This window comes from Nannospalax galili, unplaced genomic scaffold (assembly GCF_000622305.1).
Source record: "Nannospalax galili isolate Female #2095 unplaced genomic scaffold, S.galili_v1.0 scaffold1907, whole genome shotgun sequence".
In the NCBI taxonomy this organism is placed as follows: Eukaryota; Metazoa; Chordata; class Mammalia; order Rodentia; family Spalacidae; genus Nannospalax; species Nannospalax galili.
Genome location: NW_008357032.1, coordinates 46446 through 73909, shown reverse-complemented (window position 1 = coordinate 73909; position 27464 = coordinate 46446). Strand labels below are relative to the sequence as shown.

The 27464-nt window shown below is 46.6% G+C and overlaps 1 protein-coding gene across 1 annotated transcript; it reads right to left on the bottom strand.

Moving 5' to 3' along the window:
- Window positions 1-4110: 4110 nt before the first annotated feature.
- Arhgef5 (Rho guanine nucleotide exchange factor 5) lies at window positions 4111-27233 on the bottom strand. The gene is made up of 15 exons (XM_008854797.3): window positions 27161-27233; window positions 17656-20782; window positions 17065-17119; window positions 16497-16561; window positions 16029-16282; window positions 13139-13299; window positions 12464-12616; window positions 12054-12183; window positions 11727-11801; window positions 11247-11336; window positions 10036-10193; window positions 9322-9483; window positions 7934-8004; window positions 5418-5522; window positions 4111-4835 (listed from the first exon to the last, which is right to left on the bottom strand). Exons 2-15 carry the CDS (start codon window positions 20768-20770, stop codon window positions 4678-4680), a joined length of 4752 nt encoding a protein of 1583 aa, XP_008853019.1. The 5' UTR covers window positions 20771-20782; window positions 27161-27233; the 3' UTR covers window positions 4111-4677.
- Window positions 27234-27464: the final 231 nt, after the last annotated feature.

Sequence of the window (27464 nt, the reverse complement as noted above, 5' to 3'; positions counted from 1 at the left end):
ATACATGTGGTAAGCCCAGCAATGAAGTGACAGAGATGGGAAAGTCCCCAGGCCTCACTGGCCAGCCACTCTAGACTATTTGGTGAGCTCCATGTTCAATGAGAGACCTTTCTTAGAAAATAAGGTGGAAAGCAATTGAAGTACCTGATAGCAACCGCTGGCCTCTACATGTATACAAGCACACACACACATGCACCTGTACACATGAACATCTGTACACAGTCACACACAAAATAAGGTGGTCAAGTGTCTAAAAGAAATTTTACAGTTTCTTGATTTCTTAACTGGCCAATTTTATCTTTGTTTCCCTTCAGTTAGCTAATTTCGGTATTTTATTTTAGGGAGGAAATCCAGTCTTTCTACATCAATTTCTTATCCAAAAATTCATATTCATTCTCTCTCTCCCTTTCCCTCTCTCTCTCCCCCTCCCTCTCTCCCCCCACACTGTGACAGGATGACAGATTGCTTGGAAACTGTTGTTTCCCTTGATTCCAGCCTGTTGCCCAGCTCAGTTCCATCACCAGCACCTGCTTATTAGCAATCCTGTACATGTGAGCACTGGCTCTTCCTGATCTCTCAAACATATCCTGGCTGTTCATATTCCATTTGTTTAGTCTTTTGTCTTATGGCAAGTCATCTTCTACCTTTTATGATAAGAGCAAATTGAAATTTCAGTAGAGAACATCGAGCTCTTTGCACCTGTAGCTCATAATGAATTGGCCGCGTGATCTTTAGCAAGTCACTTCCCGTCTCCGAGCTCCATTAAGCATGTTAGACACAACTAAGGCAGCTGAAGACAAGAGTCCTCAGAGTTCTTTCAGATCTAATAGTGGACACTTTTCTCGTTCCCATCACAAGCTGATCTGAATGAGAAACTACTACTCTACTCAGTAAGGAACTGAATGGATGAGTGTCACCTGAGGGGCCAGCCTTTCTTTTCCCTTATTTTCCTTTTCTCTCTGGGACTTGCTTGCTCCTGTGGTGGCCCAGATTTTCTCTCTGCTGCCATATCTGATGGTCTGTTGCTCTTGGCTACTTTCCCTGAACAGTCTGAACTTTCTCCATGGTGTTCAGGGGCCCCTTGGTCTGTGAGCAGATTTAGAATTTCCATATTAGTGCACATACTGACTGGCTCCTGCTCCTCCTGAGTTTCCAACTGCATTGTTCAGAGATGCTTGCCTCTCCGAAATACTCAGGTAAAGTGCCAGGAAAATATTTATCTGCTCATTGGTGCTTCATTTGTGGGCCAGACTTGGCTCTTTCTCATTGCAAGTTCTGCCCCCAGGCACATGACTCATTTACCAAGCAGCAGGGCTCAGCAATTATCTCCACCCTCACCAGCTGGGGAAAACATCTTGAAGCCTACACCAATCAGCTACTTTCCTCCTCAAATCTCAAATTCTCTCTTCACAGCCCACCCAGAACCACTATTCCCGGATCACTCACCTGCACTCTGAGTTTCCTTTGAGCCAAACCCGGGGTGGGGAATCTTTCTGCCTATCCCGTGATAACTGTAGACTGAACCAACATTCTTATGAGAAAGAGGCTAGGGAAATTTCCACTTAGAACTGTCATTTAAAAAGTGGGCACGTTGGAAAAAATGGGCCAAAGGCTATTAAGCATAGAGAATGTTCTAAATCTAAGCAAGACGTGCATTTGAATCCTGACTGAATTTGGCATGTCTCTCTTTAGGTCATTCACGTATAACCTTTGGCCTTTCCACACACCTAGCTGCAGAGTGAGATACACTAAACTACAGGCTCCAGTCCCTATAATCATGTAGCTCCTGAGTGGTGTTTACAGCTAATGTGGCTCTAGGGTCACTGGTCTGTGCTAGTGATAAAGCCAAGTCACCACCACAAACGATATTTATGTAGAGGTCTCAAAGCCAAGTCCAAACATGCAGAAGCGTCTAACCTGTGTCCTGGGGAGGTGGGTTGGCAAAGGAGTCTGTCTATAAAGGGCCACTATACCAAAATAGTGGATTTTTAAACTTCACAAACATAAAGAACTTAAGTTCAATATCACTAATTACTTTAAAAGCACACGGACAATGTGAATCCCAAACAGACTGTTCACTTCAGGGAGTTGTCTCATAGAAAGGAAGTCAGGACATGTAATCTATTTAGACTTTTAAGCAACTTCTATTCCAAAGGTTAATTAAAAAGAGAGACTGAGAATGACTGGGAGTGGAGCTCAGATGTTTGCCTACTGTGATGCACATTGTTCTGAGTTTGATCTCCAGCTTTGAAAAAAAACCCCTGTAGGCTGATATTATCAAAATCATTCTAAATTAACTAAGACAGCAAGTAATAAACACTTAAAATCTTAAGGTCATAGTTAACTTTAAGTGAAAGTGGGCACACATAAACTTTAATGAGCAGCTTTCTGAGCTATGCAAATTGCTAACAATAACCCAGAAGCTCAGTGTGGAGAGCACATGAAGGAAACAATCCAGTCTACGTTTGTACAGTTCTGCTCCAGCCTGCTCCAGCCGAGGTCTATAAATAGGCCTGCTGACGACATCTCCTGTGCATTGCTTTACTTAGAAAACCAACAAAAGGCTTCATGTTCAAGTTCAAATGGAATTCTGTCCACACACTGCTTAGTGGTTATTTCCACACACTCTAATAAGCAAGAGCTGGGTTTCTAACCTGCTGACATCAGTTAGGACTAAAACAAACCTTGAATTAACGTTTAGAAACCTGAGAAAAGAGGTGACAGTTATTGGGCCCTATACTAACTCTATTCCCCTAACTCAAAATATAAAACATAAAGAAAATTTAATAACTGAGGAGAGATGATCCATGTCTCAGTTTTTCTTGCTTTTTTTTTCTAAACAAAGAATCTAAGTTTTTCTTTCTCTTTTTAAAATCAGGGACCATTTGGTAGGTAAAAACAAAATGTCTTTTTTTTTTTCCAGAATATATAAGAATAATCCAATTCAATGACTGCATATTAAATATCTTCAAAAATGTATTAATAAAAGTCCTAAACCCTTAACGGCTTTAAGCACAGAAGCAGTCATGCAACTCCAACAATTGTTTGCACATCTACCACTCAGAAAGCGGCTGTTCTTACCGTTCTGAGGAGACGACGGAGGACTTGCTTAGAAATGACAAGGTTGCATATGGTTTTCTTTGAGCTGTATGGTCAGTATTCAAATGTTTGCTTACACAAATAGTTTGGATTGTACTTATTAGAACTGTTAATAAAATCAGTCTATATTTTGTCTACACATAGACAAAATATATATTAAAAAGTTTTTTACAAACTATGAAAATTGTGCAAATATCACTTGAACATCTCTAAAGTCATCTTTATTTTAGATTTAGGACTCATCCTGCCTCAGATAAAATATTAGTCCATCTTAATTCCAATAGTTGTAACTCTTTTAAAAAAGTAAGCAAGCTTATTTATATTTAAGAATACAATTAAAAACATAGTATGTTATCAGAAGTAATATCATCATAATGTGTTAACAAAGTTTGTTCCTCTTACCTTTGTGCAATGCTGTTGTCAGTATGACTCTACACTTGATCCTCCTAATCATAAAACAGAACAGAATGACCAAGGGAGGACTACAGTGATCCAGTGTGAAAGACGGCAGACAGGATGACATGTATTGTCACATGAGGGTTCTAGATGACAAGGTGGCATTCTTCAATGTGAGACAGAGAATGATCCATCATTGGAGTTGGAGAGGACTTTGTAGCATGTCGGTCTGATGATGCAGCTCATGTTTAAGGACTTGGACAGGCTGAATCATAGCAGTGTGATAACTTCAGCTTAGGCCTGTTAACTGGAATTCTAGGACTCTATTATACGACATTGACTTTCACAAGATAAATTAGCTAGACTGACATCTTCACAGTAATCCAAGTCAGAACAGAAAATCCTAAGTGCTTTTAGTCAGATTTCCCAAATCCACCCAAACTAGACTACCTGTACCTGCAGATATAGTAAAATGTTTGAATGGGTTTTCATTACCCAGTAGTGCCTTCTAATTCTTCCTACACTCTTTGCAGCCACCACACGCGAAGCCACTCCCCAAGCTCCCAGAACTTATGAAAATAAGCCAGTAGCTGTCACATACTGTGCACCAGGTGCTGAGGCGTCTGAGAAGAAAACACTCAGAGAAGTGCCAAGTTTATTAGAGTGAGAGAATGCCACCCTCACATTGCCACCAAGACACAGAAACTGAGCTCACACCAACAACTATGGAGAATCTCTCTATTGGAAGATACCTTAGAGGTTACCAGGCTCACCTTCCCATCTGATGTGCTAATTCCCCTTAGTCACCTTCCTCCTGTGGACTGAGGCCAGGGTCTACTAATGTACAGCCATGACCAAGAGTCTGACCAGCTCTGAATCTGCACTCAGACAACAGAGCATGTTGAAGTACTATATGGCAGAATGATAGCTCCCAGGCTCAGGTCCCATAGTACGTTTAGAAGAAAGGCTCTCAGAATCCAGTGTGAAATCCCTCAATATCCCCTACCAAACACAAAACGCAAAGAAGTCCTGGGGTGAGGGAATAGGCTAGTAGGGCTTTGTCCATGGGCTTTCAGAAGGCTAAGTTCCTGGTCCATAGAGGGCATCTGCAGCCTGGTTCTGGGATGAACCATCTCCAGGAACACTTGTTCTTAGGCTTCGAAGATTCCTCATGGAAAACAGTTAGACCTGCTGTTCTACCAGCTGAAGCTTGGCAGTCTTGATTCTATGGGCTTCCTTGAGGTTTTGTGCACGGACTTCTGGGTTTGAAATGAACTCTACTTGCTGCAGAGGGAACCAGCCTTGCTCCCCATCTGAGAGTCTCACCCCCTCCAGCCAGCCTGTAGATGGAAGGTCAAAAGAAAGAATTACCTGGGGAGAAGCTCAAGCTAAGGCCCCTGGACCTCCCAGCTAAAAATTATTCCATATCCTGACTCCTGTTACTAGTTGAGTTTTGTCCCCTCAAAGTATCTGTGGATAACCTAATCCATGGTACCTCAAAATATGTCCTGAAATGGCAACGAGTCTGTTGTAAATATAATTAGTAAAGTTAAACTGAGGCCACCCTGTGGTCCGGTGGCCATCAATCCATTAGAATTGGTCTCCTCACAGAAAAGGAAATTTAGAGGAAAAAGGGCCACAAGGACATGTTGCAGAGATTGGAGTTATGCTGCACAATCCATTTTGGAGCTCCCAGGCTGGACAAGGTAAGGCTGTATCCTCCCTAGAAGCTTCAGCCGGATCATAACCCCTACCAGCACCTTCAGTCTGGACTCCTGGCTTCCAGAACTGTGAGAGAATAAATTTCTGCTGTAATAAGCCATTCGGCTTGTGGTACTTCATTCCAGCAGCCCTAGAAGAAGAATGGATCTGTGTGCCCTGCCTCTGGTATCCAACCGACCGCTCATGGGTTCTTCTCTTACCATCGCTGCTTTGCTGAGTCACCATCACCACATCCGCCTTCTCCAGTGCCAGCTCGTCATTCTCTCGGGGCTTGTAGGCTCGAAGGCACTGGACTTGTGGCGAATCTTTGGAAGAGAAGGTGGAGAATGAAGAAAGATTAGGAGAGATGGTAACTAGAGCATGGATGAGGAGGAACTGTAGGAAGTATGGGAAGGCTTGAGGTCAACGTGGGATTTACATAGAAAGTACAGAAACTGGTCCATACCTTTAATCCCAGCAATCAGGAGGCAGGGGCAAGTGGATCTCTATGAGCCGGAGGCCAGCCTGCTCTACATAGTGAAGCCCTGTCTTAAAAAAAGGGGGTGGGGGGCTAGAGAGATAGCTCAGCAGTTAAGAGCACTGACTGCTCTTGCAGAGACCTGGGTTCGATTCCCAGCGCCCACATGGTGGCTAACAATCATCCATAATTCCAGTTCCAGGGATCTGACAGCCTCTTCTGACCTCTGCCAGCATTGCATGACACGGGTGCACCTACCTACATGCAGGCACTACACATTAAATAAAGATAAAATATTTTTTTTTAAAGGGAAAAAAAGGAAACAAAACCAAACCAAAAAGAAGCAATTGGGCAAAGCTTGGGAGAACTTTAACAGATGGATGAAGAAACAAATAGCAGCATGGAAGCTGGTAAAAAAAATTCTAGTTTTCTGGCAAAGATGACCGGGAAATACCTTGGGACTAGATTTAATGACTCATTATTAGAGATACTCGAGGTTCTGCTGAAGATCCACCTTCCCTCTGAAATGTTCCCTGGCCTTCGATGGAGTTTGAACTCCAGTATTTCATTCATGTTTCCTTTGCTAGGGCAAAGCACAGATTTTGTTCCAAAGGATACAAGAGATAGTGTGATCTGAGCCCAATACAAGTGACCATGGCTTGGAAGCATGAATAGCCTCCCCTGAATGATACGTTATGCTGTGGAAGAGGTTACGTCTGCGGTCACAGAACAAAAGAAAGGCATGAATCAGTGTGGTAGGCAGGCTCCAGCAGAACGGAAAAATCTCTCCTATAGGTTACAGATGTTATCTTAACATTCTTAGCTTTAGGGTTGGTGAAAGCTAATGGTCTTCTAAGTTTAACAATACGTTCCAAAAGTTTGACCTAATAGTCACAAGAATATCAAGCGTGAGATACAGGTTGGTAATAAATAGCTATTAAGGGGTCTAAGGAAGGGGTCTAAGGAAGGTGCAAGGTAACTTTGGCTCCTGATCTGCTACGTTCCATCTCTGTAATCACAAACTTCAAGTCAGTGCACGGGGTCTTCACACACGTAAGAACTCCAGTCCACAGCTTCTCCAACAAGATGCAATGTCTGAATTTGTAAATCCTTCACTTTCTTCATAGTACTGGAAGTGCGATCTCTGTTCCCTAAAAAACCCTCTACCAATAAAATTTCAGGGTGACCTAGTCGCCTTGATTCTTTTTGGACTCAGTTTCCTCATCTGTAATTAATCAAGATGATCACTGATCAAAATGGTTCATGAGGAAATTCTAGATTTCTCTGTGGTATTGTTCTGAACCAGGCAAAATTTTTATAGATTGCAATTAAGTTCAAGTATGCCCTATAAACATTCCATCCTGCGTGGGTCTGCTTCACGGAAGCCTCTGCTTCAGCTCACTGCATTGGTTTTACAGAAAAAAACCGGAATGGTGCACTATTTTAACCACGCCTCTCTTTTTTCTAAGGCGCACCATTATCTTCCATTCCCAAGACTGAACTGGAAGAGGAAGATGCAGCCACCTGCCACCCTCGGCATACCACTGCTAAGTAAAGCTAAGCAATGGGCTATACCACCGCTAAGTAAGCTAAGCAATGGGCTATACCACCGCTAAGTAAGCTAAGCAATGGGCTATACCACCGCTAAGTAAGCTAAGCAATGGGCTACGTAGTGAGGGAACAGCACTCAGTTTCAGCTGTGCTCTCCTAGGCCCCTTTCCAAGGTTCCTCACACTCGTTCCTTTTACCCACGAAAGGCCAAACGTTCCTTTGAGCGTGTTTTTTATGTGGATGTGAACAGGGGAATTTTGGTTGGAGGACAACTGTGGGCTGAAATGAGCGGCATCTCAGCAAGAATGTACACAAACTGATAAGGCGCATGAGTCTCAGGCTGTCCTGTGGACTCTTGGTTCGCGGCCCCAGCCACCCCGTCCAGGAAGGGCTGTGCTCAGGACTGTCTGTGTTGCTGTCCTCCTCCAGTTCCACTGCAGCTGTACTGCCTCCCTTGGTTTCCCTCCAACACTGACAAATCAGCAAAATTCATTAAAAATCAAGTCCCAAAGGCACACATTTGCCTAAGTGAATGCCCTGAGTAAAGTATGACAGTGAAGGGCAGTTTAAGATGCTGGGGCCAGTATTCTTCCCCAGACTCTGAGGAAAAGCAATAAACAGAAGTCTTAAAGTTACAGCCAGCACACTGCACCTGGATCTGAAGGAGACCCCAGACACTGCCAGTTTCTCTGACGGATCCTCACTCACCGTAACACTCCAGCAGGTCTAGTTCCTCCCTTGGCATGGCCAAGGCTGAGATCCACCGCAGCTTTTCACTTCTGAAAAAACAAGGGAAGCCACACCTTCAATTGCAGTCTGGGGATGTAGGCTGAGGGCCAATGGTGGGAAAGGCAAGCGGTTACAGGAAGGACTTAATCTAATTCAATGACTTCTGAACGTCAGTGGGACCCTGCTCGGCTGGAATATGGTAGGACCCTGAGCTACGTGTTAATGTGTCTCCTTTACCTTTCCCTTCTCACGACTTCATCTATTTTACCCACAGAGGCAATAAGGTGAGCTGTCAATCACACACATGCACATTTTTCACACTGGAAATCATACTGAGGAAAACGTTCGTCTCAGTTTAGACACAATCACATTGCATGACTCTTGACACTCTGTCACTGACCTTCCTTCAGTTCAATATCTAAGATGAAAATTATTGTGATGACAATTTAGGGAGATATATCCATTTAATTGTTGCATAATGTAATCTTATCCTAATTTTGTGATTATCCAAAGGTTTTTATATTGTCCTCTGCTTCCAAATGTGACTAGGTGATTGAGAGCTACACTTTCACTGTTCCAGGAAGACGCTGCCCAAAGCTCTGAAAAATAGAACACGGATTCATAGCTGATTGTTTCAGGTGAAATTCAGACTGCAAACCCATATACTAGCATCTGTGCTCCCTGAGCAGAGGTCGGTATTATTAACCCCACCCTGAAATGTCTTCCAGGGGACACTGTGGAAAGCATCTGCATCACATGGAGCCTTACCAGAGATAAGCTCCCCTGACATCTCATAGTAGCAGTAAAGCTTCCTTCCGTCTTTAGCATACTGCATTATGTACCAGATTTTAAAGGCATCGTGTTTTACTTTCCAAATGTATTAACTTTTTACTACCATTGAAAAGATGAGCAAATCAAATTTCTCAGGCAGATTTCTGCCCAGAAGAGGATAGAGCTAGGAGATGAGGAAAAGAAAAGACATACAAGTCTTATTCACATAGGTTCCCACCAGCCTTCAGTGCTGAAGCCCTAGCTTGCGCATTCGAGCACACACATTAGATTGCTATATCACTCGAGGATACAGCAATCCAATTCTCTGTTCACTCCAGGCCAGCTCATCTCCTTGTCATAAGCCTGTGTTTTTCTGGGTAAAGACTGTAGGACAGCTGTTAAGCGTTGGTGGCAATTCACACCTTCTCTGGCACCAAATGTCCTACAAGTTACTATTAGCTCTAGGGCCTTGGGTTTCCCTGTGAATGCTTCTCGCTGCAGTAGAGGCTGTACAGTGCTGAGTCCATGGCCTGCCTGGGTTTCCACCCTCGATGACCCCCCCCACCCCACTGCTGCCCGTGCCAGCCCCAACTCACTGAGTCTCGGTGCGGAAGAGGAACTCGGTTTGGGTGCCCTGTGCATTGTGCCGCAGGAAGAGGCGGAAGAGGTTTTTGTGGGGTCCGTGCAGCTTCATTTCACACTTCTCCCCTCGGATGCAGGAGAATGGAGCGTGGTCGAATACCAGGAACCGGCTGCCCCTGCAGGACGCAAGTCTTTTTAACATGATTCTGTAGTGTCCATAGTCGTCCACCCTCATGGTCGCAGATTCGAATGCCTGCCCTTAGTTTCTACAACTTCGAATTCATATAAAAACCATCTGGAGGCCTTAACTTGCTCCCAATACAGTAACCCCAGGGTCTCCAGTACCTATCTACTGCTGTGGTAGGAACTTTACCACTCAAAGGAATTGAAGAGATAGAGCCAATTTTAACTTTCCAGGGTCATAATGATTGGAGTTAAGATTTGAAATTAGCCCAGAATCTATTGGCTAGTAAGTTGAACACAGCCCCAGGAAGCTACAAATAAACTTAGCTGAGAATGTGGTGCTTATTAGCTGCAGTTTATTCACGTCTATAACACAGACCAGACCCTGCTGTGATTTCATGATGTAAAGACCCCTGCTGCCCCCTTTCCTGTCCTCTAAGCTATAGTTCAGACTGAGTTGTCCCACTGGGGACAATCCCTTTGATGTCTCCCCTGATTCAATCCCTTCCCTTCTTGTGCCTTGGCCTCCCATCCCAGCCACTGACTCTCGGGGCCGGGACAGCAACAGACAGTCATTGAAGAGATGCAGGTGGACTGGACGCGTGTTCAGTTTCCTTCGCAACCCTGGGGAGACACTGAACTCAAGGGCTGTCAGCTCCCCACTCTTCACCAGCCAGCGAGATTGTGAAATGAGCGGGAATATCTACAGAGTGGGAAGAGGGAGAAGGCAGGTCACGGGTAGGGCTCTTCCCCTCAGTCCCACCCAACTTATACCAATGACCAAGTCCAGATCTTATCTTTTTCTCCAACCCATTCAGAGTCTCTCAGAACCCTCTAACTACACTGTGTACTGATGTGTGAATCCCTTGTTTACATGCTCAGGCAATGGAAGGTGACTGTGACTGTGATCCAATAGGGAGTGTGATGATGTGAGATAACAGAGAGTCCAGTCAGAGCATGTTAATGGGTAGGCAGGGCACAGCACGGCATGGCACAGAAGCCAAAGGATCAGGGGCAGCTGTGGTATCTGTTCTTTCCTCAACAATAATCAGACACAAGACGGGAGCTGTGAGAACCAGATATGGAGCTGAGGATAAAGAGACCCTAGGTGGAGCTGGGGCATGGGTCTTTGAAGATGAGGGTGCTGAGCTACAGCTAGAACACAAGATATGGACTTTGGCTCTCTTCTAGGGGAGTAAAGATAGCATCTGTTCTGAGCTAGAATTTCAATGTGAAGTCATTTTTAAATTTGTGTTTGGACGAGAGCTTTTGAGACTTGGGGAATGTTTTGATTGGAGTAGAACCCCAAATTCTCCTAAAGGCCTTATTCTGGGAAATTCCTTCTGCCCATTTTCTAGATGTTGTTCCTCCTCCTTTGTGACCTCCTCCTATCCCCCCTTCTTCACCCTCCTCCTTACGGTTCCTCCTCCTCAGGTAACCACTGCCTTTTCCACGTTTTCTGGCCATCCTTCTAGTTCCTTATTTATACACGTGCAGAACACACACGGATTTTCATCCTCTACATTCACACCAAAGGTAACACAGTGTATAGACAGTTCCACATTTCTACACTTTCTCTTACCAACTTGGCTTAGAGACTGAAGTGGACATTAGCTTATTCCAAAAATGTAACGAAAGAGCAGGTAGGACCATTGGAGGCTGAGGATGGTGTAAGCAAGATGACTCTATTAGAGGATGCTCAGTAGGACATGCTAAGGAGATCATGGACAAGGTAGAGCACCAGGAACTGACTCACTTTGCACTCAAACTCAATCTTCTGGCTCAGGTAGATCAGCTCCTCTGTCCGCCGCATGCTCTGCACATTGTTATTGCAGTCTCGGATCAGCTGAGTGGAGGGAGAGAGGGAGGGGGAAGGGCATTCTCTTAGAGTTCTGACCTTTCAGTCCCCTGCAGGCAATCTGGAAAGATGCCCCACAGCCTCAGCCTTTCCCACCAGGCTGGAATTGAGTGACAGCAGCATCAAAGTCACATCCTAGGGCGCTCAAATACTTTAAGTGACCTAAGAGAACAGTCCTAGGATGAGGAATTGTGGTGCTGGAAGCACAGTCCCTAGAAATGGATGCAGAAGAGGAAGTTTGGTGGATGTGATGAGGTGGCTGAGCTCTTCCTTTAACAGGGTGCTACCTCCCAGGTTCTCTGCAGTCATGGATGTCGGGGAAGGGGAAGGTCACTCCCTGAAGGGGCACTGGGGTCAGAATGGATGTGAGCCACCTACCTTCTCCAGAGCATGGTGTGCTTTTGTTGCCTCTGCTTCCTCTAAGGAGCCAGGTTGTGTTCTCTTCAGAATGTTCTATAGAGCAAATAGGAGACAAGAGCCAGATGGACAAACAGGAAGAAACGGCTGAGCAGTGCTTGGTGCAAAGGCTGGGCACACAACTTCAGCAACAAAGATTTCTGAGAAAGATGTGAGCAGCTGGGAAAACTGCTCACATCGTCTACACAATGTGGAAACTTGACAGAAGAATGGATGGTCCTTGGCCTCAGGCCTCCAGGGTCATCTCTTTGAGTTAAGGGGAGAGGAACAAGGAAGTATCCACCATACCTGGAGCAGCAGCTTGAGACGGGTAATGCGCTGGAAGGGCAGAATCAGAAAGGACTTGAGGGACAGGCGTTGGCAGATTGGGTCACTCTCCAGCTTCTCCAAGACCTCTCGGAAACTGCTGTTGCTATTCCTATATGAGCAGTGAGCCTTGAGTGAGGAGGGAGGTGGGGAGCAATGGAGGTTCACTGAAGGAATGGGGAGTGGGAGTTCAGGAAGGTCTGGGATTGGGAAGTAATGGCGACGGCCAGTGTCCAGGGGTCCAGATGTGATTGCTGAGGGATCTCATAGGGAGAGTGGGCTGAGACATCTAGTGGCCACAAGAAGATACACTTAGACAAATGCTTTGGGCTGGGGATTGGTTCAAGGTCACTACCAGGCCCACAAGTGGAATGCATAGGGATCAGTCTCACATTAAGCTTTGGAAGGTGCGTTCCTGATAGGTCTGGTTGGTGACATAAGGCAGGTAGACCCGGCGGAATTCTGGGGCATGATTCAAGACTACATCACACACTTTGAAGGAGAAGATGTCGTTCTCGAAGTTCTCTTCTAGGTCTGAAAGGAACCTGTACAGTATTTAAACAAGTCTCATGAGACTTTGGGGTCTCAACTCAGCTGATCAGGTTTATTCCTGTATTCTGTGAACTTCTGACTTTTGTCTCCTTGTGTGGATAACTTCTTAACTCTTCTTAGCTCTGTGCCCCTTGCTGTAGAGTAGAACCCTTCCCAAAGTTGCTACGAGTTTGTTCGTGATTTAATTTAAATAGAAGTCTTAAATTCTCCTTCCTTTTCTTCTTTATCCTGACTTTCTAGTCTCTCAACGATTTCTATGCCTCATCTGCACTGGGATGCACACTCAGAATATGTGCAAAACCTCAACCCGAGCACTTCCCATTCATCACTCATCCGGCAATGGACCTGTGGACCCTCCCCTCCCCCATTCCTGCTCTTCCTATCCCTACAGTAGTCATGGAGGGAGCCTGGGCCAGAGCTATGACAAAGGAAAGGTTCCTAAGAGAGACAGATGCAGCTGACACCTCAACGGTTTAGAGCAGCGAGACAGAGAGAGTGTTTGGGAGAAGCCTCACGTGGTGCTGACGTCTCGCACATCCTGTAAACGAGAGAAGAGCCACTGGTGGTCCTGGGTGGAAAGGGTGAGCCGGAGTTGGGCTGAATGTTGGAAATGATCCACAGCGATGTTCAGACTGCGCAGGTAGGAGGCCTCTGACATAATCAGCTCAAATTTGGCCTACAGGGTCAGAAAGGAGGGCGATTAATGAGATACTTTTTATACCAGTTACTGAGCAATGTTTTAGGGGTAGAGTGCTAAACCAGAGAGATATTTTTATAACTCAAGGTCACAACAAAATTTGACCTGGTCTGGGGGCGGGGTGGGGTATGAGGAGTGTTAGAGTAATATGATTCAGTCTAGAGGCTGAACATCATTTATAAGCCTCTGATGATAATAGACAAATATATTTTCAAAAAACTTAGATACACACAAACATGAATAACTGTGATACAACAGATATGTTAATTTACCACATTATAGTAACAATTTAACAATTTTACCAACAAAACGCACTGCTGTCCCCCCATAACACTGTGGTATATACTTTTAATATAAACAATGAGGCTTATTTTTAAGAAAAGAAACCCAAAGAAATCGAGCATTTCTAGAATCATGTATACAAAATTAGTACCATGAAATGAAGCCAAAGAGACAAACAGAAATGATGAAAGAGGTCTAGTGGGTTATGCCAACATGCAACACAGCATGGGGCTTAAGACAGTGCAAAAATGAGAAAAGGGTTCAAGTACAGGAATCACCTGAGACTTTTTTATGAGAATTTCTGAGTGCTATGTGGGCAGACTAGAAGGGGTAAGAGAGCATTTTGGGAAATGGTGCGACATGTCTAGATGAGGGATGAAGGTCTGGTAGTCGGAGGCATGGATAGAAGTAGACCGTCTTAATTATCTAGGAGGCAGACACGGAAGACTTTGCTTAGCTGCTAGAAGTGGGGCATAAAAGAGGAGGAAGAGCCAGAGCTAACACCTTGGTTCTGAGTTGGGTAACGGGTTGAATGATGGAATCACTGAGTAAGCCAGAGTGCTGTGGGCAGGAATGCATGTAGGAAAGGAAGGTGATGAGCTAGGTTTGAGGAGATGCAGAAAGAAGCAGAATGTCTGAGAACATGGGTGGAAGTTCCAGCAGGGGGCGCAATGATTCATGGACATGACCAGTGGGCAGCTCATGGTTTCCTTGCAAGCGTGGCCTTCAATAGAGCCACTTGGATAGAAAACATAAGAAGGCAAACATGCCTTGTTTCATCACAGAGACAACCAACAACATGACCTGATGACCATCCTCTACTACACTGAACTGTGACGCTGTGGGGTTATTCCTGATACAGTGTTCAAAGACCATATGGCTTACACTGGCTCATTTAGATCTCTGACTCGTAGGGGGTTTGGTGGGGTTTTTGTCTTTCTAGATGGATATAGCAACTCTTCACTTTAGAAAATGTGATCTCAAAGGGAGTGAAGTCTGAGAAGGCATTTTGTAGACGGCAGAGATTTTATTTTATAAAATTAATATGTGTGTGAGGTGGCGATGGGTGGGGGGCTCCCTTCTCACAAAGGTAAAATGGCCCAAGGCTAGAACTGGAGCCTTAGTGACTCCCTAGATTGCTGGAGTTTCAGGGAGAGCTAGAGTTCAATTTGTCTTCTCATATTTGACACATGATTAGTGATTTTTCTAAACACAAGTGTTTTAAAATTCGCAGTTAGAAAAGGACCCTCAAGAAATAGATATGAAAAACCTAAAAATGTCTGACTTGGTAAAAGCACTGTTCATGCACAAGTCCTTATGGCCACAATGCCACTCGTCCTGACTCGAAAAGGAGGGGAACACAGCACTAATGTCCATTCAACCGTGCACCCGAGGAAGCTGCTAAGTCGTATCCTGTGCCTTCATTTAAACCACAAGGAAACCCTGCTAGGAAGGCACAGTTATCCCCAGCTTGTAGACAGGGAGACTGAACTATGTAAATGAACTATATAAGTTTTTCAAGGTTACATAGATAATGCATGGTAAAGCCAGGTCTGCATTATCAATAGCTGCATCATCAATAGTCATTTTTGGCTGACTATTCTGTTCTAACCATTTATCTTTTTTGTTCTTCCAGTCTTTGTATCTGTTTTATAAATGAGGAAACAATGGCTTCAAGAGATCAAGTGACTTGCCAAAGTCTAGCAGCAAATATCAAAGTAAGCTTCATTTATATCTAGGTCATTTGTTGTAGAACCCAATTACTGACATATTACTCTGGCCCACTGTGCCCTGTGTTCTTCCCAGAAGACAGGTTCTACTTCCTTTTTCAGACAGATCTCAAAGTAGAAGCTCTCCTTGGAAAACCTGACTACTGCTAAGAGCTTAGACCCAGACACACAGTCTCTACTGCAGCCTTGCTACTGGGAATGAAGACCAAGCAGGGACATTCTGAAAAGATATAGTGAGATCGAGAAACCAAAGGACAGTTGCCACTTGCCCTCTCGAGGGACCAGGTACAAAGCCACTGTGGATGTGTCTTGTTTGAAGGGGAAACTTTCTCGTGTAGCCTGAGACCCTGGTGGAAGGGAGGACATCATAAGTTTATCATGGAGCAACAGTGATGAAGTTAACGTCACATTCCTTCCAACAGATTTAGAGGCATGGTCACTCTGCATGAGCCCAGGCCAGTAAGAGGTGGGAGCAGATGGCATAGGCAGAAGTGCGGAGCAGCCTCTCCCTATACCACCATTCTTCAGCATGGTAGTGACCAGTGACTGGGTATACAGGTGAGGTATGGGGTGGGGACTGCCTGTCCTTGCTGGCTGTGATGAGTAGGAGATAAGCAGGTTAGCAGACACGACTTTGCAATCTTTTTCTCACCTGTCTCCCTCCTCTCCCCTGCCCTGTCCTGCCCCGTGAGGTACCTCTTGCAGTTTTTGGTCTTCATGGGTCATGGAGAGCAGTATGGTACTATTGCGGACCAAAGGGATCTCCTGCCAGAGGGAGGCACGAGAGGCCATGGAAAGGCGCTGCACGTAGGAGTCTGAAGTCGCAAGTGCTTTTCGAGGCTGCCGGGGGGAGTTGGGCCCAGGTGCCTCGGCCAGGTGGTCTAGCCTCTGCTGGCTCTGGATCTCCTTGTTCAAAACAACATCACTGTACTCCTGGTAAAGTAGTTGGGCTACAAGGGCAAGGATACATGGGAGAGGGAGAGAATCCAGGGAAAAGGAAGGTGAGTGGAAGCCCAGAGACAGAGTCAGAAGCTGCCATCTGTCACCGATCTCCGGCAAACACTTTTAGGAGAATCACCACCCTCCTGTTGGCAGCCATGAGTCCCAGTCCCACTTGGGGCCGAAAGCACACCTGAGCCTCTAGATCTGCCTCAAGGTACTCACAGGAGTTGATGAGCTTGGAGCAGCGTCTGGAAAAGCCCCCTCCCCCCTCCTTGGATTTCTTCTCCCTGTGGAACAAAGCAGGCTTTGGGTGCTCGTTGGCCATTAAACAGTAGACCCCAAAGTGTCTACAGATGAGGAGGTCTCTAACTTTCAGTATATCCGTTGTGATGTCAGGACCAAAGGTATGGTTGCTTCAACCTGTCCCCTCAGAGATCCTTCCATTCAGCCATTCTCTCTTACTCCAAAATCCAAGAGGAAGAAATTGAGCCCTTAGGGAGGCATGGCAAACAATTCCACTTTGATGTAACTCTGAGCACTTCTTTTTTACAAGATTAGTTTATAGCTATAGGGCTTAGAAGGACAACTGCCTCAGACACAGCAAGACAGTAGGTAGGTAACCTTCCTTCCCTAAAATCCTGGTGTCTCTTTCTTCCTCTTCTTACCCTCAGAAGAGAGGCACCAACTACTCTGGGACCCAGAACCCGTATCCACTAAAATTCTACTAAGGAAATGAAGACACTAAATGAAGACAGCAGAGCTGAGTTTGTTAGGAAACAGGGCAACTCACCGAAAAACAACGGAATCTGAGGGGCCGACTCGTCCCATGGTTGGACCTCTTGAATCTGGAAATGGATATGAGTGACATAACAGATGTCACTGGGACATTTAGAGAACATAAAGTGAGTGGAAGACGCAAATATCAGAAGGAAAACTGTTCTACTGGGAACCTGGGAGAGAAGACATTGCCATAACCAAACACATTCCAGGAGATCAGCATCCTCTGCATTCTTGACCCTCACGTCTGAATGGGAATTCCAGAAGATGGGATCAGCTGTGTCCCCAGCACTTATGTAATATAGGAACTGTACAAAGAAAGGGTATCTTAACTTCTTTAAGGGGGAAAGCAAGAAGCTGTAGCAATGGAGGGAGTCAGGACAACATCGGGAAGAAGAGGTGGACTTTAGGGCAAGTAAGAGATGGACAGGTAGACAAGAGGAAGAATGTTCTGATGGGCTCAGCCAGTCATGAGTTTCTGTGCTGAGGGCAGATGTAGGAGAGTGACACTGCAGAGGGAGCAGTGGGGATACTGGAAACAGAGGGGCTGGAAAAAAAGCTTTGCCCTACAAAGACGTTTCTGTGGTCACCACCCATTGCTTACCTGAAGAGTTCTCAGGCAAGATGGAAGGTCTGCGCAGACCTTGCCGGTTCCAGCCCTTATGCTTGCTGGGTCCGTGGCCCAGGTCAGCCTGTTCACTGCTATTCTCTGTTCTCCCTGAGTCCCGCCTGTGGGGCCAGCTGGAAGCCTTCTCCAGTTGGGGGTGGCTGGGTTTTTCTGGCTGCTTTGTTAGGACTAAAGCTGACCTCCTCGGGTCACTAGCTCCCTCCTGAGGGGCTGATCTTCTCAACAGTCCTTTCATAGGAGCCTCAGACTCTTCTGTGAGCCCTGGCTCATCTTTACTGGTGGGTTTCTGAAGCTCTGGGGTCCAGGGAGTGGTGGGAGAAGAGGGATTTAGAAGGTTCGTCATGTTGCTGAAAGCCAGGCCAGGGGATGCTTCAGTTTTAGCCCTATTGGTGGGAGCCACAGTCTCTGTTGATCTGCCTGTGGCTGGAGGCCAGGAAGTCCGTCCAGCAGAGAGAGGAGTGGAGACTGTCCAGTCATGGCCAGTGGGCCTTGGTTTGGATTGACCCCTTGAATTCATAACTCCTCCCAGAGTACTCCTGCTTCTAACCCTGGTCTTTGGGGGTAATGGGGGTGGTTCAGAGGAAGGATCCACAATAGGGACTGGGGGTAGAGGCCTGTAGATCCTTGAGATACTGGAATTAGAGATGGTAGAATGGGGGAACTGGGGAAAATCAGGAGTTGGGGGTAATGGCTTGTTGCATCTCAGACTGGAGGGGATGGAGGGAGTATGGTGGGGGCTATCTGGGGTGGATGGCAGAGGTCGGTGCTGCTTTGCCAGAAGGGGGTCAGGAACTTGGGGAAATGGGCCTCTAGGGGGACCATGTAGCCCTGAACTTAGGGCCAATGGCGGATGACTATGCCGCTTCAGCATGGGGGCCACTACACGGAGAGGACCAACTCTCTCCACCGTGGAAGAGTGGCCATGCCTCTTTTCCAGGGGAGGAGGGGGCAGAGGTTCATAGATCCTCATATCCACGGAGACAGTGGATGGGGAAGAACCATTTGTAGAAGATCCAGTGGCAAAGCCTGAGTTCCTCGGGGAGCCCCAGGGCTGACTGCCATGAAGATTCCTGGGCTTCTCTGGATTTGAAGTGAATTCTTCAGAGTCCTGTCTCAAGGGGGAAAGGGCAGCAGAGGACTCTGAAGTGACAATGCAGTCCCTACTTCTTCTGCCCCTTCTTGGGATCACAGATCCATAGATGACAGGCTTGGGGGGCCTCTGCGGTAATTCCAAATGAGAGAAAGAAAGTGACAGTCCCAGCAGGTCTGGAGTCTGCTCTTTCCTGTGAGAGCCTGGAAACGAGTTGCTCCTTAGGTGTTGGGCAGCCCCAGTGTAGCTGGCTGAAGGACTATAAGAGTTGGCCACTCTGGCACATGGGTCCTTAGTGGTCTTTGCAGGTAGGAAACCTTGGAGGACAGCTGGGGGTGTCTCAGATGCCCCACAGGGAGATGGACTGTCAGTTGAGAGAGAGGCTGTTAGGATCTCCCTCCTAGGAAAGGCAACTGGAGAGTTGGCGGTGATGAGGGTAACTTCATCAGGACTGAAAGGCACTGACTCTGGTGTCCTTGGTGGAGTCACAGATGTACTGGCAGAAAATGCCTCAGTTTCCTGTAGGGACACTGTCTCCTTCCTCGCCTTGAGCCCTTCTTGCTGGCTGTTGTGAGCCATTCTGTTGTTCAGTGATTCCTCAGTAGCAAAGGAACCAGGTAGAGAAATGGACTGGGAAGACCGTCCTACAGGCTCCAATGTAGGAGTCGGAGTTCTGTGGATCAGTTCCTCAGGCACAGGATCCCTCTGAACACCAGGAGTCTGACAAGAGACATCTGGAAACAACACACCCGGAGAAAGGACCTCAGAGGCTACCAGAGCCACTGGGGAAGGACTGCAGTGCTCACGGTTGTCCTCTGTGCCCCATGCTTCCACCGCTCCCTGCCCACCCCTTTTCCCATCCTCTCGCTCCTCTTCACCTGAGTCTACCACCTCCTCTTGGTCCCCTAGTGACATCGCTTTTCCTGTTTGACCATGATCTTGCTTTCCACTTACATCCTCTGCCTTCCTGACTGAGCTTTGATTCTCTGCATACTGAGATACTCTACCAAGCTCTTCTGCTTCCCTTAATTCCTGACCCCCTTGTCCCCCCTCTTCTGGAGCTCTCTGACCCTGAGCCTTCCTATTCTTGTCCTCTTGACCCAGCTCTCCATAATTCAGACTTTCCGTTTCCCTACCAAGCCCCTCTCTTTCCCTTTGTCCTACGAGCGTCATAAAGTCTTGGACCTGTTTCCACTTTTGCTGCTGTTCTTCTTTACCATTAACCTGTTCTACCATCTCTTCCTGCTCTCCCCAAAGCCCATCAGAACAACTGTCCTCCCTCAAAGTTCCTTCCTCCTGAAATTCCACTTCGTGTTGTTCATGTTCCTCCAGCCATTGGGCCTCCTGAAGTTGGACGAGGCCTTGCCCTTGATTTTCCTTCAACTGCAGTTGTTTCCCCTGCCAGAGAGGTTCACTTCCAGAGCCCTCAGACTGGTAGGTCTCAACAGGGTGCTTTTCACAGGGAGGCCTTAATCCTGTATGAGCCGAGGTATACAGAGAGGTTTCTTCCTCCTCTCCTGCTTGGCCAGTTCCCAGTGTGAAAGCAGCGAGTTCCGGCTTCAGTGCCATGTCCATTCTGCCATCAAGTTCGTTGGCTATGTCTAGACACTTCCCCTGGAACGCATAGGTCCAGAGCTCTGGGAGAGCCAATGTCCTTGCTAGTCTGTCTTTCAGGCTGTGGGATGCTGCTTCCTGATGCTCTGGAGTGTCATAGGCCTCAGACACAAAGTCTCCCTGAATGGTCTCCACATCTGAAGAATCTTCCTTGAAGAAAAACGGTGCACTGCCAGGTGTGCAGTGGCTCATGGCCCTTAGCTCTTTTGGCTGGTTCACCAAGGGTGTGTGTCTGTCAGTCCACTTGTAGGATGGGTCCTGTCCTTGAGTTTCAGGTTCTAAAGCCGGGACCTGACTGCTCCTCATGATAGCTTTAGGACTAATTCTGAAATCTTCTATGACAGTATTGGGAGTAGATGCTCCATGCTGGGGCCCCTCAGCCTCCATCAGGGCTGAAACCTAAGGAAGAATGCAAAATAAAAGTGTCTAATGCCTTCTCTATGTTATTTTTTTAATTGAACCGGGCTACAGTTTCTTTTTCTTTTAAAACTAAATTATATTAATGTATGTGTATGCCCAATTGTCTGTATATGTACAATGTGTGTGCAGTACCCTCAGAGGCCAGATGAGGAGGCTGGATTCCCTGGAACAGGAGTTACAGGAGATTGTGTGCTGCCTGATGTGGGTGTTGGGAACTGAACCAGAGTCCTCTGAAAAAGCAGCAAGTGCTCTTAAATGCTGAGCCACATCTCCAGGTCCCAATTTCTCATTTTAAAAATTAATTTAGCCGGGCATGGTGGTGCATGCCTTTAATCCCAGCACTTGGGAGGCAGAGGCAGAAGCAGGCAGATCTCTGTGCGTTCAAGGCCAGGCTGGTCTACATAGCGAGTTCCAGGACAGCTGGGGCTACAGGGAGATCCTGTCTCAAAAAGACCAAAAAAAAAATAAAAATTTACTGAGGGCTGGGGTGATGGCTCAGTTGGTAAGTGCCTGATGTTTATACATAAGGACCTGAGTTCGGATCCCTAGTGCCCATGTAAAAACACTGGGGTGGTCATGGGTGTCTGTAACTCTAATGTGTGGGCAGTGATGGGAGGATCACTAGAGCTTGCTGGTCAGCCAGTCCAGACAATTGGTGAGTGCTGGTTTAGTGAGAGACTATTTCAAAAGTCAAGGTGATGAGTCTTTAAGATACCTGGCATCAACCTCTGGCTTCCACAGACACATATCACACACACACACACACACACACACACACACACACACACACAGAGGTTTACCTGTGATCCTTTTTAAGTGTAGGGTAATCAGTAGTGAATGAGACAAAGCTCCTTGTGGGATGTAGTCTTATGGGGAAATGTGATTACAATTACAAACAATTCAATTAGCATATAAGACCATTGTCAAAGAGTTCCAGGAACTGGTGGTCACTACACTCTAAACTCTATTATACCATTGTCTATATTGTCTAGTTCTCCCTGCCTATTCTGGACTGAGTGACTCAGCCTCATATAACTACCAGACACGAGGGTTGACACACCCTACATCTAACAGCCTAGAGAAGTAGTGTCAAGTGTGGGACCTTCCTCCTAAGCTGCTGACATGGAATTAAAATAGGTCAGGCTATTACAGTAGATGTGCAACAGATGAGTTTCAGCTCCTTTCTATGGGGCCTGAATTTTGCTTAGCTTCCTATTACAGTGTTTAGCAGTGCCTCATAACTGATGAACAATTTTGTTTTCAGTTAGAGACAACTGTTGTGAAGGGGAAAGATAACCCACTTATCATCAGAGCCCATAAAGCTGGGCTACCTTCACTTGCTCTCCCTCTCTCTACCACCATGTTAGCTCTTTTCACTAGACCTTCCTGTCTGTCTTCCCACTTCCAACAGAACACCTCACATCCTACTTTGCAAAGAATTTAGAAAAAGCTCCTGCTTCAGTGTATTACAATCCCAAAGCAGGGTGTGTGTCCACTCCCTGTACCACCCCTCCTCCGTGCTCCACTCAGCCTGTCTCCTCAAGGCCTTTGTGCCATGGATTATCTCTCTGACCACATCAGCCACTCTACTAGAACCACTCCACAAGCATCTAAGCAATCCTGTGCATTTTTCATCTTTTGGATGTCTAAAGACAGCTCTATGTGTTACCCTCATAGCCTACCATCCCACCTGTTCCCCCCAGTTTCAGTGACATTCTGCCAATATCCCTTGCAATCTTACTTTGGTTGGTAGTTGTGACAAGTACTATTGACTTTACAATTATTCCCCTTCTTGTCTCTTACCCTATTATGCAGTCCTGACTTATGCCTTAGGGTTATAATCCCTCAGCTGGGTTGAACTATATTTCTACTACAAGTACTGATAAATTATACTTCACTTCTCCTTTGCATTTATACCATTATAATTATGTGATTTTGTGTTCTGATTTAACCTCCAACCAACAGATGATAAGCTGTGTAAGATCAAGAACTATACCCACTCTGTTCAATTGTCTACCTCTAACACACTAGGCCCACAGTAAGTGCTCACTAGACATTTTAAACATAAAGGTTTTCTATCTTGGTGCTCTTCCCACTCCTTGTACCTGGAACACAGCCTAGCCCTGGCCTCTACACACATACTTCATTCTCCACACATCAGTGGCGTGATCTTCAAAATACCACTTGTAGTTTAAATTCCTCAGTATCTTCTGCCTAGCCTTGAGATGACTAGCAAAGGTCACACATGCTGAACAATCTGGCCTTTGCCTTCCTCTCCAGCAGTCCTATCACCTGTTGGCACCTGCCTCTACCACCAGCCCTCAGCCTCCTCTCTCCCAGCTACAGGCCTCTGTATGTACCTGGAATTCCTCTGCCTGAAATGTGGCCCAGAGAATTTTCTGCTTCTCCTCAAACACATATTGCACTTGTCTACCATTTCCAAGCTATGCCGGGAGCTCCAGAAGGAGCAAACTCCACTATGTTAGCGGTGCAGTTCCCTCTGGGTAAGCTTAGTTGTCCCTCAGGAAAGATGTATTATATAATGGGAGGATGGAAGAATATAATTAAAAGAGTTTATTTCAATCTTTAATTTTCTTTATTAAAATTATTTTATTACCTTTATGTGAGTGAATGTATTGCCTGAATGCATATAAGTGCACCTGTGTCGTGCAGTGTCTGTGGAGGTCAGAAGAAGGCATTGGATCCCCTGGAACTGGAGTCACAGGTGGTTGTTACCATGTGGGTGCTGAAAATCAAACCTGGGTCCTTTGCTAGAGCAGTCTGTGCTCTCAACTGCTGCATCTCCCCAACCCCAGTTCTGTCTTTTCTGACTCTGCAAGTTTTAAGACTGATGTATAAATCATTTAATTCATTTGACTATCCCCTTCCTTATCTATAACAGAAGGAAAAACTGCTTCCTTCACAATTCTAATGAAGAATAATTAATATAACACAAAAAGTGCATTATTATCTTTAAGGGTCACAGAAATGGCAAGTATTGTTGATCTGAAAGAGATGTGTAAGAGGGACAGAGATTTAGAAACTAGAGAGACCTTTGGAGAAACACAAAACATTGCTCAAATTGCAGAAGAGGAAACTAAAGCTCAAAAACCCGACCTTTGTTAAGCAAATGGTACAAGTGGACCTGAAGCAAAGGCCCTTGGAGAGGCCTACTGTTAAGCACCCAATCATCCAGGCACCACACAAGACCCTAGGTGGAACTGAGGCCTCACCTTTCTGGTCTACCCGAAGCTTACTGTGGAAGCCCACCCACCAGAATGCCTGTTGTCCTGAGCTGCTGTGTATTTACACACACACACACACACACACACACACACACACACAGAGAGAGAGAGAGAGAGAGAGACAGAGACAGAGACAGAGACAGAGACAGATACAGAGAGCTACCCTTGTAGTCTCTATGCAATAGAATCTGACATAACCAAACAGGCAAGCGCCTAGCCACCTTGCAGATGTAGCATGTGACAAGTTCCTGGTCACCTCACAGATGCAGATATTATCTATATAGGGCAAGAAGGTATGACTAACATAAGTGCACCCGGGTTAAAGGACTCTTATGTCCTTTTCAATTAACCACGTATATGATTTGCTCCATCTAGCCCTGAAATATAAAACATAAATGACATTATAATGAGGCCTTATTCTCTTAGCCACATGTTAAATAACATATTTGCCCACTAGACATTTTCTGAAACTTGTTCCTACCTGCCTCAGAAAACTATGTGATGAACCCTGTCATCTCCCAGCATCCATATTGTCCAGGCTCCTTATCGCCAACATCATCATATCCTCAAAACGAGTACTGCCTGGATTTAAAAATGAGTTTCAGCCATATCCGGCATTCATCCACGTGTACTATGTGCTAGATGGATATTTTTAGTTCTGATGTAGGGACATAATGGGAACACACTATTTCTAACATGCTTTATGTCCTTGGAAATGTGGTGGTGACCTGTTACACACCATTCACGCCAAAGGCAGAGCTCACAGTCTCTCGACTTGACTCTGTCTTAGAAGTCCTATGCAACCAGGCATCACCCAGCTAGAATGTTGAGAAACCTAAAAGAAATCTGTAAAACATGGTCTTACTCGTGTAAAGGCATTAAAAGGGAATTTTGTTTGTGCTGCCTGTTCCGTTAGAGTTGAAGCATCTTCATCTCCTTCTTCTCTGGGGTGACTAATCACTATTTATCTGAGCACAGGCAGAGACAGGGCATGGCACCACAGGGATCCAGCCTTTCTCCAGACCAGAGACATTTCACATCACTTGTGACTTTTTAGACAACAAAGCTCCATTTCACCACATTAACTGTGGAGCACAACCCATTGTCTCCCACAGAGACCCCCAACACCTTAACTCCTGTCTATCTCTAGTCACTAGGTATAAAATTATTTCAAAGATACCCTTACTCTTAAGATTACAACACCTCTTCCTACACATTTGCTTACAGTAGGAAAATCCTCTTCTGCTTTCAGTCAAAAAGAGAGCCTCTCATTTTCATCTAGATGATAAGATCACTATAGAGATAAGTAACTTTATTCACTGCTTGATATTACTGTCCACAGTACTACAAAGAGCTCAAAGTAAGGATAGCATTCTGGATTACTTCACTTCTCTGTCCACTGTAGGAAAGTCCCACTAACCCGGTGGACTGTAATATTCCCTAATGTCTGAAAACATTACATCATCTACTACCTTACAGACCAGATGGCCTCATATAAGAACACCGTGAGGATGGTTATATCCACAAGCCCACCTGTGACCCTGGGTTCATCCACACAGATCAGTTGTTAGTGACTTGTTTGTTTTGGACATACATGGTGACATACCATTGGTCTACTTTGCAGATACTCTAAGTGACCAGCTCCTTTTCACTCTACACACACCATGAGCAGAAGCTTCTGTCTACAGCACCTGTTTGTGTCTATACCACTTGAACCCACCATCCCATGAGAGCCCTCATTTCCAGCCAGAGTGGCTATTTCAGACATCACAATAGATAAGTACATAACGTGGCCATAGACAACCTCGGACAGATCATGCTAAGGGCAGCCATACCCTCTAGAGGGCCCTGATATGTAAGGATCCTTGGCTACATCTGCATCTTTTGTATTGCCTTTTAAATTCCCTCCCAATAGCATGCTTTCCTCCCTTACCAGAGTCTTAGAATTTACACCTGTCTCTGGCCCAGCAGTCCCCTCACCCCCACCCTCCACCCCAGCCCTTCTGATGGTCAAGGCTTCAGTTTCATTTGCACTGGCTGATTAACAAATGATGCCTATTTTGTTGGGGCCGGAAGCTTCCAGCCAGGTGTAGATAAAGCAGGAAGTTTGGGAAGAGGCCACACTGGTGGGGGCAGCTTCTCTGTGAGCTGGTGCTTTTGGAGTTGAACTGGGAGCACCTTAGGGAGCCAAGGAGGAAGGAAGCTTGAAAGGAAAACCATCCTCTCACCCTGCTTGTTTGGCTGCCCTTCCCCCTCAATCTGACAACAGTGCTGGCCAGAGTTCACTTCTAGGTAGACAGGAGGACAAGACCGTCCTGGAAATCCAAGATCCAGGAAGGGGAGGAGGGGATGGGACAGTGCTCTGAAAACAGGAGACCTCAGGACTAGCTCTCCCAGGCCAGTCCTCTGAAAGGCAATTATAAAAGATGTGCAGAACTAGGGCTCTGAAGATGTGCTCTTGCCCCACCATCCTGGATGGCTGCTCCTTTGCACTTTCCTAAGAATCCAGTGCTGGGAGCAACAGGAAGCTAAATGGAGGAAGGTAAATGGGGGAGGGGAGCTGAGAGCAAGGATTCCTGTTACAGGTTACCCTGGGCTCACAGAGGAGAGAGGTGTACACAGATGCACACATATGAATGTATGGAAATGCAGTGACGGTAACGAAAGAAGGCCGGGGCCTGGTCATGAAAAGGAGGCAAAAACTTTCAGATAAGGAACAGCTTAGAAAGCGAATCCCTGTGGTTCTTTATTAGAGAAGCTAGCTTTCCCTAGGGCCCTAACTTTGAAAAAGAAAAACAAGAGCCCTGATTACTGGCCCGGGAACATCGCGGGGGTCGGTGCCCACGTCCAGTGAGCAGACCTGGCCAGAAAGCAACTCTTTCCCCGGAGACCCTGTCTTCCAGGTGCCTTCCTCGGCCCCGCCAGGTGCTCAGTCTCCCGCTCAGAGCCCAGCCTCCTGGCCCAGGCCCCCGTTTCCGGGGCGCGCACCCCGGGACTCGGCTGGGACAGGTCCCGGGGAGGCCTCGCTTCCTTTTCCTTCCCGTCCCTGCCTTACCTCGGCGGCTCCACCGCCACCCCGAGCCCGGGGCAGACCCGGGAGGAGGGTACCCACCTGGTCGGAGTCACATGCTGCCCCGGGCAGGCCCGAGAGTCCCCTCCAGGTCCCAGCGCCCTCCGCTGTCCCCCGCCGGCCCGGCGCCCCACCCGCCGCCCGCCCCTGCCGCCGGACGGGAGGGAGGCCCCGCTGCTCCCGAGGAAGTTTCAGGTGAGGAAACAGGGACACACCTTCCCGAGGGAGGGGCGGCCCCGGTGCGCCCGAGCCTCATTGGCGTGAGGGACGCTCCCGTCAGAGCTGGGAAGAGCCGGGCCTGGGCCAGCCTGCGCCAGCCGGGCGCAGCACAGGCCGCGGCCATCCA